This window comes from Alosa alosa, chromosome 10, assembly GCF_017589495.1.
Source record: "Alosa alosa isolate M-15738 ecotype Scorff River chromosome 10, AALO_Geno_1.1, whole genome shotgun sequence".
In the NCBI taxonomy this organism is placed as follows: Eukaryota; Metazoa; Chordata; class Actinopteri; order Clupeiformes; family Clupeidae; genus Alosa; species Alosa alosa.
Window position 1 is genome coordinate 3231243 of NC_063198.1, and position 12833 is coordinate 3244075.

The following is a 12833-nucleotide window of genomic DNA, read 5'->3' on the forward strand; positions in this document are numbered from 1 at the left end:
TAATTTCACAGACTACAACTACCAAGCTGTAATCAAAGCACATCGATTCCCCTCTCACACCCTGCACGCACTTAAAAACAAAATAAACAGGCGTCTCAGTCTCCATGTATAGGCAAAACTGTATCAGACCGGTGTAACGTTGGTAAATCTTCCATTGCACAGAATGATTTTGTAGCACGTGCAATAAATGACAGTCGAAAGATACAAACAGTGCTGCTATACATTTGCTTGGTATAACCGCATTTATAGTTTTCTACAAATGCAATAAATCAAATGCCTCCATCACTCAACCAACGCTACTTGGTAACATTACCTAGGTCCTTATTGATATTACAAGATTAACGTACCTGCAGTAAAAACCAAGCATGTCCGATAAACATCCTCAGATTTATTTCGGCTTCAAGAAGAAATGGGAATTACACTTCATGTGAACATCGTCCTATCCTTATTAGATGTTAGCTGCGGTAAATTACAGTCCTTGTATGAAGCGTCCATTGTTTTTTCCAACCCACTTTTAACTTCCAACAAAATTACGTCTCACTGCAACGATGCGCCATCTAGTGGACAAACGACTACTTCTCGCCAATACTGAAAATGCAGCCATGATGATGATGATGAATATTTATTTTGGCTTTCTTTTAATCCTACTGATTTTCATTTTTTACCGGGGCAAATCACAAATGAGTGATTATGAGCCAGGTTGATGTGGGCCCTTGAGACCAACATACCATAAAAGATTCACAGAGAACTGTGTCTGCCCTACCCTCCTTCGGGGGGTCCAGTCCAGCGGGGGGGCTGCAGATGAAAACGAAAAATGACGGTTCCATGCTATCCATGTGGGGGTACATGCTCACCAAGTTTTGTGTACCCCGGTCTTTCAGTGTCCCGGGAATCCTTGTTGGTGTACGTCACTAAATGTACACATAAATTATTTTATTGTAAGGCCCCCCATGAACGAAAGTACACAAAACTTGGCATGCATTCAGAGGGTGTCATAATGATCCTACACTTTTAATTTCGTGCAGTTTTGACCTTGTCAGCCAGAGATATTGAGATGAAAACACCTAATTGTTTGCTTTTTTAATTTTTAACTAGGTGGCGCTATACATGAAATAAGTGGTAATGGGATGGGTTGACATGCCCCTTAAGACCAACATACAAAAAAGGTGGACCTCCTAGGCCCTACGGTTCTCGAGATATTCACAGAAAACTGTCTCCGGCCACCTACAGGCCAGTTGGTGTATAGTAACATAAATTAATTTATTGTGTGGCCCCCATGAACGGAATTCCACAAAACTTGGCGTGCATATAGAGGGTGTCATAATGATCATACACTTCCAATTTTGTGCAGTTTTGACTATGTTAGGTCACAGATACCTTCAATTACACCACCTAATTTTTACTTTTTTGTGTTTAACTAGGTGGCGCTATACATGAAATGAGTGGTTATGGAATGGGTTGACATGGCCCCTTGAGATCAACATAAAAAAAAAAATGGTCCTCCTAAACCCTACGGTTTCGAGATATTCACAGAAAACTGTGTCTGCCCTACCCTCCTTCGGGGTCCAATTCAGCGGGGGCTACAGATCAAAACGAAAAACGATGGTTCCATGCTATCCATGTGGGGTTACATGTCCACCAAGTTTCGTGTACCCCGGTCTTTCAGTGTCCCGGGAATCATTGACGGAAATTTGGGCATGCGGTCATAATAAAGTGGATTGGATTGGAAATCTTGCGGGACCGGGCGGTTTGAACTTTGCTGCGGGCGGGAACGGGCGGCTAAAAAAAAACCACTGCGGGCTTGGGATTCAGCCTAGTGTTGTAAAATTGTGCTGCGGCTCCTTTAAGAGAGCTCCGTCTGTCTGTGTGTGTGTGTGGTTGGGAAGTGGGTAGAGCAGGAATAGAGAGAAAGAGGAAGCAGACATGTATATGCGACCGGAGCAGAGTTGGTGGAATAAGTTTAAGTCTTGTTCCACCTACAGTGTGTGCAGTGTCCGAAAAGCCGGGAGTGTAACACACAGGCAGACAGAGTACACAGCTTTATTACTTGAATAAAAGTACAAGTAAAAGTACAACAGTCAGATGTCTACTTAAGTAAAAGTACAGAAGTACTTGTTTTTAAAAGTACTTGAGTATTAAGAGTACAAGAGTAGCCTACTTTTTTTTTTTTTTTTTTTTCAAATATTGCATTACTACTGCCACAGTGCTTACATTTATGTACAGAAACATCCTACATGGAGTTATGAAAATTTGTAATGTTAATACCTTGGAGAATGTTAAAGGAATTGAAAGTAAAATCAAGTCATTTTCATCTTTTTACCATGTTGCCAGGGATGGGCAGTATTTCTAATACATGTATTTAAAATATGTATTTCAAATACAAAATACTATTTTGTAATTGAAACACTTGAAGCGAAAACAATCATTAACTAGAAAATTTAAATAGTCTGTTGAGGTGGGGCCACAGGTTGGCACATTCCCGGGATTCTTCATCCATTGTTTTGTCCATGGTTTTGTCTCTTATCTAAATCTGACCATGGAGTTGACTTTGGCGGAAAGCTGAGGTGATTGCTGATAGGCTGTCCCAATCAGTGGCGCCTGCACAATCCAATCACGTTTAAGAGGGAAACAACAAATTGAGGATTTCCGAGATTTTTCTTTTTTCCTTTTTTTTAGAAGAAGTAACGGGTACTCACGGTTATGGATAGAAATGTAGTGGAGTAAAGAGTACAATATTTGCCTCTCAAATGTACTTGAGTAAAGTCATGAGTACTCCCCAAAAATGATACTTGAGTAAAGTACAGATCCCTCAAAATTGTACTCAAGTACTGTACTCAAGTAAATGTACTCCGTTACTGTCCAGCTCTGGTAACACACACGTTACGGGAGTGGGTGGTAATGGTCAAAAATTCAGTGGGAGCGGGCGGGAGCGGGATGAAGAAAACAGTCCTGCGCAGGGCTCTACTCCGTGTCTCCTCTTTCATCTGACATGCGTGACGTATCTATCCAATCACGGGTTCGTGACTAATTCAAACGAGAGTAATGGGTGCGCAGGTGAACGCAGAGAAGTGTAGACTGTAAATATGATGCAATTTGATTTCATTTCATGATTATTTTCATACTTGATCGTACAGACAAGTGCGTAGTCTCGTTGGAAAGCCCCACTTCTGCTCTGTCACCCATTAAAGGTTTCATCTCGCTGCGATAAACAGTTCCGAAGCAATATAACAGCGAAGAAAGGATTAGTTTTTTTGACACACTTTACGTCAATCGGGTTCTAAGGGTTAAACCCCATTGTACCGAATTTGGTTGCAGTTCCACCAGAATTCCACTGGGGGCGATCACTGATGAGTGCAAAATGAATGAGGGTCTATGGAGCTAGACAGCTAAATTTGTCTCTTTCACCTGATTGTCGTTGAAGAATCGCAGATTCTATTGTAGTTTATGCAAGTTCAATATGGATTATAGAAAAGTTGAATGAACGAGTACTTATGTCCTTTTGATTTCTTACAGGTTGGGTCGTTGTTGCCCATAACACGCTAGCAATGTGAATGACGTCACTGACACGTTTAAAAGGCTTTTTAGAACAATTAAGTGACTTTAAAAAATATAATACCCAACAGTGTGTATTTTCTTTGTCTCCCTTTTCGAATGCAACATTCAAATTACTAGATAAAAAATGATATCCCGAGAAAAGTGGATTTTGAAGGGTACAGCTTCATAGACCTCCATTCATTATGCACTCGTTGGCAAGCGCGCTCACGTGGAAACAGAGAAGGAACTGCAACCAGGATAGAAACCGGAAGTTTTCCGAGAGTGGAAGTTCTCCCCTTATTAGACATTCTCTGAGTGCTGCGAAGAGAGATAGACCTAGCAGCCAGATGTGAAGACCTGCATAATAGGCCTAGGTCAAGACGTAAGACTGTGATGTGCAATCTTGTCACGTTTTGGCAGAATAGAGTCACTTAGAATGAATATTTTACAAAGCCTCCTTTTCTTATTTCAACCCCTCTCTATTCCAGTAGCACAATCCACATTTAAAGGCACCCTTAGAGTTTTTTTTAACCTTAACATAACGTTTCCAAAATCATTTCAAGAGCACTTCTGCCATTGTTTGAGCGGCCCTCTATAGGCGACCTAGCAACACTGCCCCCCACCCCCATTTTGAACAGAACTCTCTACCAGGGGTATCAATATCTACTATTCCATTTCTTAGTTAGCAGACCCTGAAAAAATGTAAAGTAAATAATGTGTGGACCAAAAACAAACTAGGTCTGGACTTAAGCCCAAAAGCAACTAAAGGGAACTGTGGCTCTGTTTCAGGCCATGCGCATACTAGGAAATATAGAATTTCTCCCATTTATGATGGATAAAGTTTATTGATGATGGACTGACATAATTCATCAATTATTTGATGGGAATATACAATCATTCTCACAACTCCAAGACAAATGTACTTTACCCTCAAGGGACTTAGATATCTACAAATAAGACACTACATCGCAAAACACAGACTGGGATAACATCAAGGGCTGTATTTTGGGCACATGCACATGGCGTAATACTCGTTATTCACCCGCGCAAAGTTGAATTCGGTATTTTGCACGTTTATTTTTTAAGCATTGCGCCCAGGGGTGTGGCAATTAACAACCTAGGGAGGGGCCTAGCGAGTTGTCTAAAAATCGCTATCATACACCACCTAAACCTGGTCAGAAGTCAATGGCGAGTTGTTCATATGCTATTTTAAGAGCGCATGTCACCAGTCATATTGGCAGGTGCACGCACCATCCTTCTATCATTCATGAACGCACACCAGCGCACGTCCATGCAAAGCATTACAAATTGCATGATTACAATGGGAAACATAATTAGAACAAAAGATATTATGAAATATTGTACATCTCATAATGAGTAGTTATTCACCATCATTTGCAAATTGGTAATGACGGTTAAAAGTGATTAGGAGAGAGGCGAGACACGTATGGAGCACAGCTGAAGACGCACTGTCACGAGATATAGCCTAAGCAACTCCACTGCAGGATACATGTTGTTTTATTCAGTCATTTGAGCAATAGGGTAAGTGTTGCTTTTTCCAGCCTATGTTTTCGGTGGTAACCCATTGTCAGTCAATAGTGAATAACTGCATATAACTGTCTTGTCGTTGACTGACTCCTTGGTGAAGTTAGTTTCCCTTTGCCAATGAGTTCAAATAATAGACGAGTGCAAATGCGTGAAGGCTATGCTAGGTTTTAGTAAAGCATGGTTTAAGAATGACTATCCCATACGGTCTCGCAAGCAGCCTCCTTCAAATGCGCCGTTGAATGCCAAAATACCTATGCATTTATTTGACATATCGCGCGTCGCGTCGTTAAAGGGAATGACAGATGTCATTCTCATTGGTTTAAAATGATGTTACGCCCCAAACACACCCATATGACTGATTAAAAAACCTAGGAACACCTTGTTGCGCCATGCGCTCCACGTTTAATAACAAAACCCCTCCCAATGTGAACTGGACATCCTACTAAATTTGAATAGACTTTTGACGAGTGACGATGCACTTTAGAATGTCATGATAGTAGGGCTCTCAAGTTTTGAGGACAGGCAAGAGTGACATTTCCCGTCGACAATCACCCCCCAGGTCTACACACACTGGCATGGGAGTCGAGCGCTCTAACCACTGAGCTAAAAGCCCAGGCTTCCAACTCAGCGGTTAGAAGCGTTCTTAAGGTTAGGGGTGTGAGGATTTACAGCGCTAACTAGCATCACCAGCTAGCATACACCAGCCCCAGGTCAGTTACCAGTTGATCCAATATTAGTTGTGCAGAAATATAGCCCGTCTTATACACACCAATTGAATTGAAATAGAAATTGTAAAGATTTGTATTTTTTGTAATTATTCCATATTTACTGTAGTCATATCAGAACCTGAAGTAGCCTACAATCCAAATGCAAGCATGAAACTTCAGCGTATTACCTTTCATTTGAGGCCAAGATTATGCTTATGTGGGGTTCATATGCAGTAAGCATTTGATTGCCAGTATGCATTTTGGATAACCCAAAGTCCTATGGGGAGTTTTCATAGGGCATTTTACCAAATGCATGAGCATACCTTGGCAAATAATGGTCTAAAGTACTCATGTTGTCATTCTATATTGATCTACTTTTGCACACAGCATGACAAGACCTAATGCTAGGACTCAAGTCACATCAAGTCAAGACCTAGAGGGCTGAAATGTGGTCAGTTCAAAGATGCTTGTTATCCGGTAGAAAAATAAAAGAATAATCTAGCCTTTGTAACTTTGTGACAGTACATCACACAGTTATTCTAATTGTTTTCCAAGGGTGAATGAGAGGATGCTTAATTGCTTTTTACCCGACATTTTTGAATACAGATGCAATGATTAATGCATCCACGGCCAGGATATAATTATATAATATGACGTGATTTTAAAAGTGAACTATAACAATAGGCTATGCAATACACTTTAATTTGTTTAGTGCTAATAAAATGATTAAGCCTATTTGGAGAGAGAGATGTTTAGAATGTGAACGAAAGTGTAGGCATAGGCTACTTGTTCTGAGCAAGTGTTGTCATTGAACAGGCTGTGAAACTGTTGGCTAAGTTACAGACAGTCATGAACAACTGATGCTAATTATCTGGGACACATTCTCTATAGCAGCAGTCACGTTGTCATTGTTTGTGTCAAACAAGTTGTGGATTTGTTGTAACATTAAAAGATGACTTATTCTGTGCTGAAACCATGAACTGATGCTCGAAGCTCCAAGGTGAACGAAACTTGGAAGAAGTAGGTAACAGGTTCACGTTCAATAATTCATGACTTGCCTTTTGGTGTGGCCCAGGGGAGCTGCCTTGGTCCCCTGCTATTTTCTCTATATATGCTTCCATTGGGAAACGTCATAAGTCAGCATAATGTAAACTTCCACAGCTACACAGATGATACCCAATTGTGTCTTTCTGTGGAGCCAACTAACCCAGATGGCCTTTGCTCCCTCACTGCATGCCTAACCTCCATTAATCAGTGGATGAGCAAAAACTTTTTGAAACTAAATGATGACAAAACAGAGGTACTTCTGGTTAGACCAAAACTAAAGCGAGATATTATTCTTAGTAATCTGGGGAACTTGGCACACCAGGTCAAACCAAAAAGTAACAAGCCTCGTGTCATCTTAGATGCAGAGTTAAGTTTTAAGCCCCATATCAGTAAAGTTACTCAGACAGCCTATTTCCACATGAGAAACATTGCCAAAGTGCGGCCCTTTTTAACTCAACAAGATGCAGAAAAACTAATTCACGCCTTTATCACTAGCAGGTTAGACTACTGCAATGCACTTTTCACTGGTCTTCCCTAAAAAAACATCTAAAGAAATTGGCACTCATACAGAACTCTGCGGCTAGACTTTTTAACTAAGACTAAGAAGAGAGAACACATCACCCCTGTGTTGGCTGAACTGCACTGGCTCCCTATTTCCTATAGAATTGATTTTAAGGTTATGTTAATTACTTACAAAGCTCTGAATGGCATAGCACCTTCATATATCTCTGAGCTTTTAATATCTTATCAACCACAAAGGAAACTTAGATCATCCAATTCTAATCTTTTAATCGTACCCAAAGTGCTCCACAAACAAAGTGGAGAAGCTGCGTTTATCCATTATGCCCCCAAACTCTGGAACACCCTGCCTCTGTACATCAAGCAGGCGAGTTCAGTAAATATTTTAAAAAGATCTGAAAACATACCTGTACAGGAAAGCTTTTTAGTTAACTCATCTTATCCTGTAGACTACATTTTCAGATTATTCTACATCTGCTACTATTGGAGGGCGCAGCCAGCCAGAAGCAGATGGGCTCCCCCTATTAAGTCAGGTTCTGCTCAAGGTTTCTTCCTGGAATATGGGAGTTTTTCCTTGCCACAGTTGCCATATGGCGTGCTTGTGGGGGTAAGAGGGTTAAGGCTGCCAGTCTTATGGACGTCATTTTCTATATTTTTTATATGTTGCTGAGTATAACATAAACAGCAAAGAAAAGTGATTGATAATGACTGACTGACTATTATTGTGTTACATGCTTCAAATGTAAAGCACTTTGAGCTGCATTCTGTGTATGAAAGGTGCTATACAAATAAAGCTTTATTATTATTATTATTATTATTATTATTATTATTAATTCACGTTCAACAATTCCAGGATATGCTTTTTTCATTGGTTGTTGCGTTAAATCTTACCCAGATACAATACAGTTATTTTCTGATTGGCTATTGTGTAGCCCCTCTCGTTATTTTTGATTGGCTGATAAGTGGCAGGCTCAACTCCAGGGGAGGCAGCTAGATTCCTGCCGGTTCCATAGTGAGAGGCGTGGCCAGAGACATTTTTTTGGTTGCCGCAGCATATTCAATATATCAATAGTTTTTCTGCGTGAGAAATACAATGTGTGGCGGGAGAGCGTGACAAAAGACTGAAATGAGTGACTGTCACGCTCAATGCGTGACACTTGAGAGCCCTGTGATAGGGCCCCAAAAGAGAACCAACTAATATTGAGACTCATTTTATGTATTTGAACAATTTACATCAACAAAAAGTTGAGGCTGATGTCAGAAACTAAGCGCATCTGTGAGCTAGTCAGAAATCCCCTATTGAGATGTGAAATGGGAAATGTTAATATTACTACACCCAGAGCCATGTAGGGCGCTGACTACCCACCCCCATCTGAAAATTCCAACCCACTAGGTTAGGAACTTCCTGTCGAAGATCCTCCATTTTGGTCGTTGGTCTATCGTTTCCAACCAGCACCATGTGAAAGAGTAGCCTATCAACAGTATTTTGAATAAGAGGCTACACAATATTTCCAAATGTATTTTACGCACCTGATGTCATCCATATTTCAAGTATACAAACATAAACTCCCCAGGACACGTCTCGTTCTTGTTGGCATATTTAAGAAATATGACACAAGTCGGAGCGGGGTTGGTAACAGGGGCGGAGTGGCAATCGGGACGGTCGGGAGTTTTCCCGGTCGGCCGGCCGAGGTGCGGGCCGGCCCATAGAGCTTTTATCGTGGCCGTGAGTCGTACATAAGGAATGCATTTAGAGTTATCCGTGAAAATCTCCGGGTTAAAGTTTTCAGAAGTCCAACCAATATTTATACCACTCGCTCACTGTCTATATGTCATTCATGGTTACCCTGCACACTCATCTCTCCCATGCTGATTTTTGTGTAGGCTAGCCTTAATTTTTTATCTTAATTCATTTTTGTCTTATTTAGGCGTTACAGAACTTTCATGGTCACAAAAAAAAAAAAAAAAATTGTTTTGTTTGTTCTTAACGCAGGCCTAGGCTAGAATGGAGCAAAGCCTCCTGGGAATGGGGAATGTGTTTTTGGTTTATCCAATGAACCGATTGCAGGTCCAGTCTATTTACAGAAATGTAGGGGGATAAATGAGCGGCCCCTCATCTAATGGCATGACTCTACAAGCGATAAGTTCGAGGAAAACTACAGGATTTTTGACAGTCGGCGGATTTGCGTGGTTTCTTGCTGTTTTACACATGGATGGAAGGCAGAGAGAAAGGTTAGCGGAGCTAAAGCATTGACGTTATTGCTAGGCAGAAACTAGCACAACTGTTGATATGTAGCCTAGGCCTAGCCTATGACTAATTAATGGGCCACTCAGGCTGATAAATGGTTTGTGGAACTCGTTGGAACTGTCTGTAAGCCTATATAGGCCTACTTTAATCGTTCTCTACAAACCTATTCAAAGTGCCTGGTTTTTCAATTATTTAATTACCTGTGTTATTAGGTTGACATTGTTTGTAGGCTAGGCCTTTTTTAAATTTATACAGGCAACTATTGGAGTGCTATGATACCCAGATATGTCCTTGCATGATGCTTGAAATTTCCATCCACCCACAAAGCTGTTTTTATACTGCACTTAAATATCTAGTTCCTTACACATTTATTGAAAGTGCCTGGTTTGTGGTTGATTGGCTTGTTATATTCCTTTCTCCAAAGGCGGTGCCGTCAGAATTTTCCCGGTGGATTTTAGTGCCCCACTCCGCCCCTGGTTGGTAAACAATATCCCGGTGGCTGTAATTCAGCCGTAGGTATGAGGCCAAAGGCCATATAACGTAGCTTAGCCTAGTTGGAAGCGACCCAGGCCACCCGGTAGTAGGCAGCCAATTTTACAAATGCTTTTAAACTCTGGAATAGGCTACACAACCTCTACTGGGCTTATATACCGACCCAAATAAAGTTTTACCCATTATCATTTAACATTGTAAGGCCATATTACATCATACATGCAGGTGTCTAATTAATTCTGATGTGGTTATTGCATTTAAAAGACGTTTCGGCTAAACTCCAATAACTTGACTAGTCCACTTTGAAAATTGAGCTGCTGATAATGTGTAATCTGAGAGGACTTTTACGCAAACAGCTTCAGGGACATGTTTTGTGCAACTCATAGGTCTATTTTGACTTGTTGAAAAAGAAGTATAATATGGGACCTTTAACAATATAATTCAAATCTGGGCCCCATTGCACTTGTTTACCATCTACTCTGTGCCCATTTAAGGTGTTATTCAAGCAGGTAAACAGAAAATATGTGCAACTGGTCTTATGTGGAGCTTTGATGCCCTGGATGAGCAAATGTATATGGAGTTCTAGTACCCTGGAATTTCAGTTATATAAGGTAAGGAAAACTGTTTGGGTCATGCAAACATTAGTATAAAACATGAATAGGCTAATTTATAGGTGTAAATGAGAAGGAAATACACCTTACCTGATGTGCAATTGCTTCCATATCGTCCTGGCTGACACATTTCACAAGAAGTACCATGAAATCCCTCTTTACAGAGACACTCTCCACTGCCTTGCACACCATCCTGACACTTTCCATTGTTAGAGCACCAATTGTCTATCTTTCCTGGGCATTTAAAACATTCATGTCCATAATAACCTGGACAACATGAGTGATCCTGTACATAGAGAAAATACATAATATATAAACAAAAATCATACATATCATAAATGTTGCACATTTAGGTCCATATTCTCTCATTTACACATGCGTCCAGTTATACTGCAAATATTCTCCCCTAAGCAATCAGAATGTATCCATATTGTTTAACTTAGAATAGAATAACTTAAAAAAATAAAATAAAAAAACAGGCCACAACATTATTTATTTTGGCTGTTGGGAAATAATAGACTTTCATATTAATGCTGCATTCAATTTGTCCTCTGAGTCGTTTACCAAGTTGTTTTCCCTAATACTAACAGGAAGTTGCAAGTGGAACGCCCCCTGAAGTTGCATCCCAACTCATCAGCTCTTTTGAACCCTGAGTACCCCGAGTTTGAATTTCCAAGATGGCTATGTCAATTAACAGTAAATGAGAGCCATAGATATGCACTGTTTATTATTAGAAAGTGCAACACAAGGCGCTTTCCCAATAAAGTGATGAATTTTTCAACATGCACTCCACTTTTGTTAAACCAGTGTGGTAGTTCACAACATAAGGTGTGGTCTGGCATATGAAAATCGCTGTCTTACACCCTCTAAAATCATTACGCCATTAATCAAGAAAAACCTGGTCTATAGAGAAAGGTGCGTATAAAGCAGTGTTTCTCAAAGTTTGGTCCGGGGACCACTGGTGGTCCGCAAGCTATCCTAAGTGGTCCGTGAGCAGACGTGGTAAAATATAATATAGATGAGTTGTTTGCAATATTGAACCAACAGTTCTGCAACACTGTCTATGTAAGATATGCCAGTTTAAATCATAAGAGTCCTCTGACACAATAAGCAAGGAGCCGAGACAATAAGCAAGGTGGTTCAGTGAGTAGGCCTATTGTGTAGGCTTATATACTGTTGAAGTAGGTCTAATCTTTTTTTTAGGTGGTTTCTTTTTTATTGATTAAGTGGTCCTTCGTCTGAAAAAGTTTGAGAAACACTGATATAAAGCACAGCTGAAGAAGCCATGGAGGTATTATATATAACTGGAGAGAGTAATTAAGTCCCGCCCTCCATACAAATGAATGAATGGCGGAGACGAGGCTAGTAAATCCGGCCAATTCATAGTCAAAGCCATATTGAACACTGGGGCTCGGATCCAGCGCCAGTCGTCTCTGACCATGCGCCAAGTTCCAAAGTTGGACCAACGTCGATTTTTATTGGATATTCTTTAAAAAGAGAGTCGTCCTCCAGTTCAGAGGGTGGCGATAATGCACATACCTTGCTTGCCATGTAAGAAGAAGAAAAAATTGCTCGGGAATGCGTGTGGAGTCCGAGTGGAGTCGCCCTGAAGCGCAAGTTAATTTCATTGGTTAACAGCGGCTCTAACAAATAGCGGTCTGCCTGCCTGTTGTTCGGGACAAACAACAACACAAGATCAAAACAATTTTCTTTATTTGTCATATGATCCATAAATAACCATAATATACACGTCTTCTCATAGGCTCCTCAAGAAATACGCACTGAGTAACGTTTGGCTGTAGCCGCCGGATAGGTACCCGCCCACCAACATGTACGCGCATGAGAGCTTGTGCCCAACAGGGAGTTTCGTGCACGGAGCTGGTTCCAAATGCTCCATGCGGCGCCACTTGAAAATGCCGTATGCTAACATGCCGAAGCTAATTTGCACGCTCTTGACCCCCTGAAAGAAGCACTGGCACGAGATGTAAACAGCCCTTAGCAGCCAGTCCCAAACAACTCATCTGCAGGATAAATATCCTTACTGGGGTAAGTGTTGCTTTTTTTCAGGCTATGTTTTCTATGGTAACCCCAATAGTGAAAGTAAATAACTGTGTAAAACTGTTTTGT

At 40.7% G+C, this 12833-nt stretch overlaps 1 protein-coding gene across 3 annotated transcripts in view; it reads right to left on the reverse strand.

The window, feature by feature from the left end:
- Positions 1 to 12833, reverse strand: part of stab1 (stabilin 1) — a 153048-nt gene that overhangs the window by 61502 nt on the left and 78713 nt on the right. For all 3 annotated transcript variants that reach the window (XM_048254800.1, XM_048254801.1, XM_048254803.1), the window contains exon 38: positions 10797 to 10992. In XM_048254800.1, coding sequence (XP_048110757.1) covers positions 10797 to 10992 — 196 coding nt within the window. The remainder of the gene's footprint in view (positions 1 to 10796; positions 10993 to 12833) is intronic.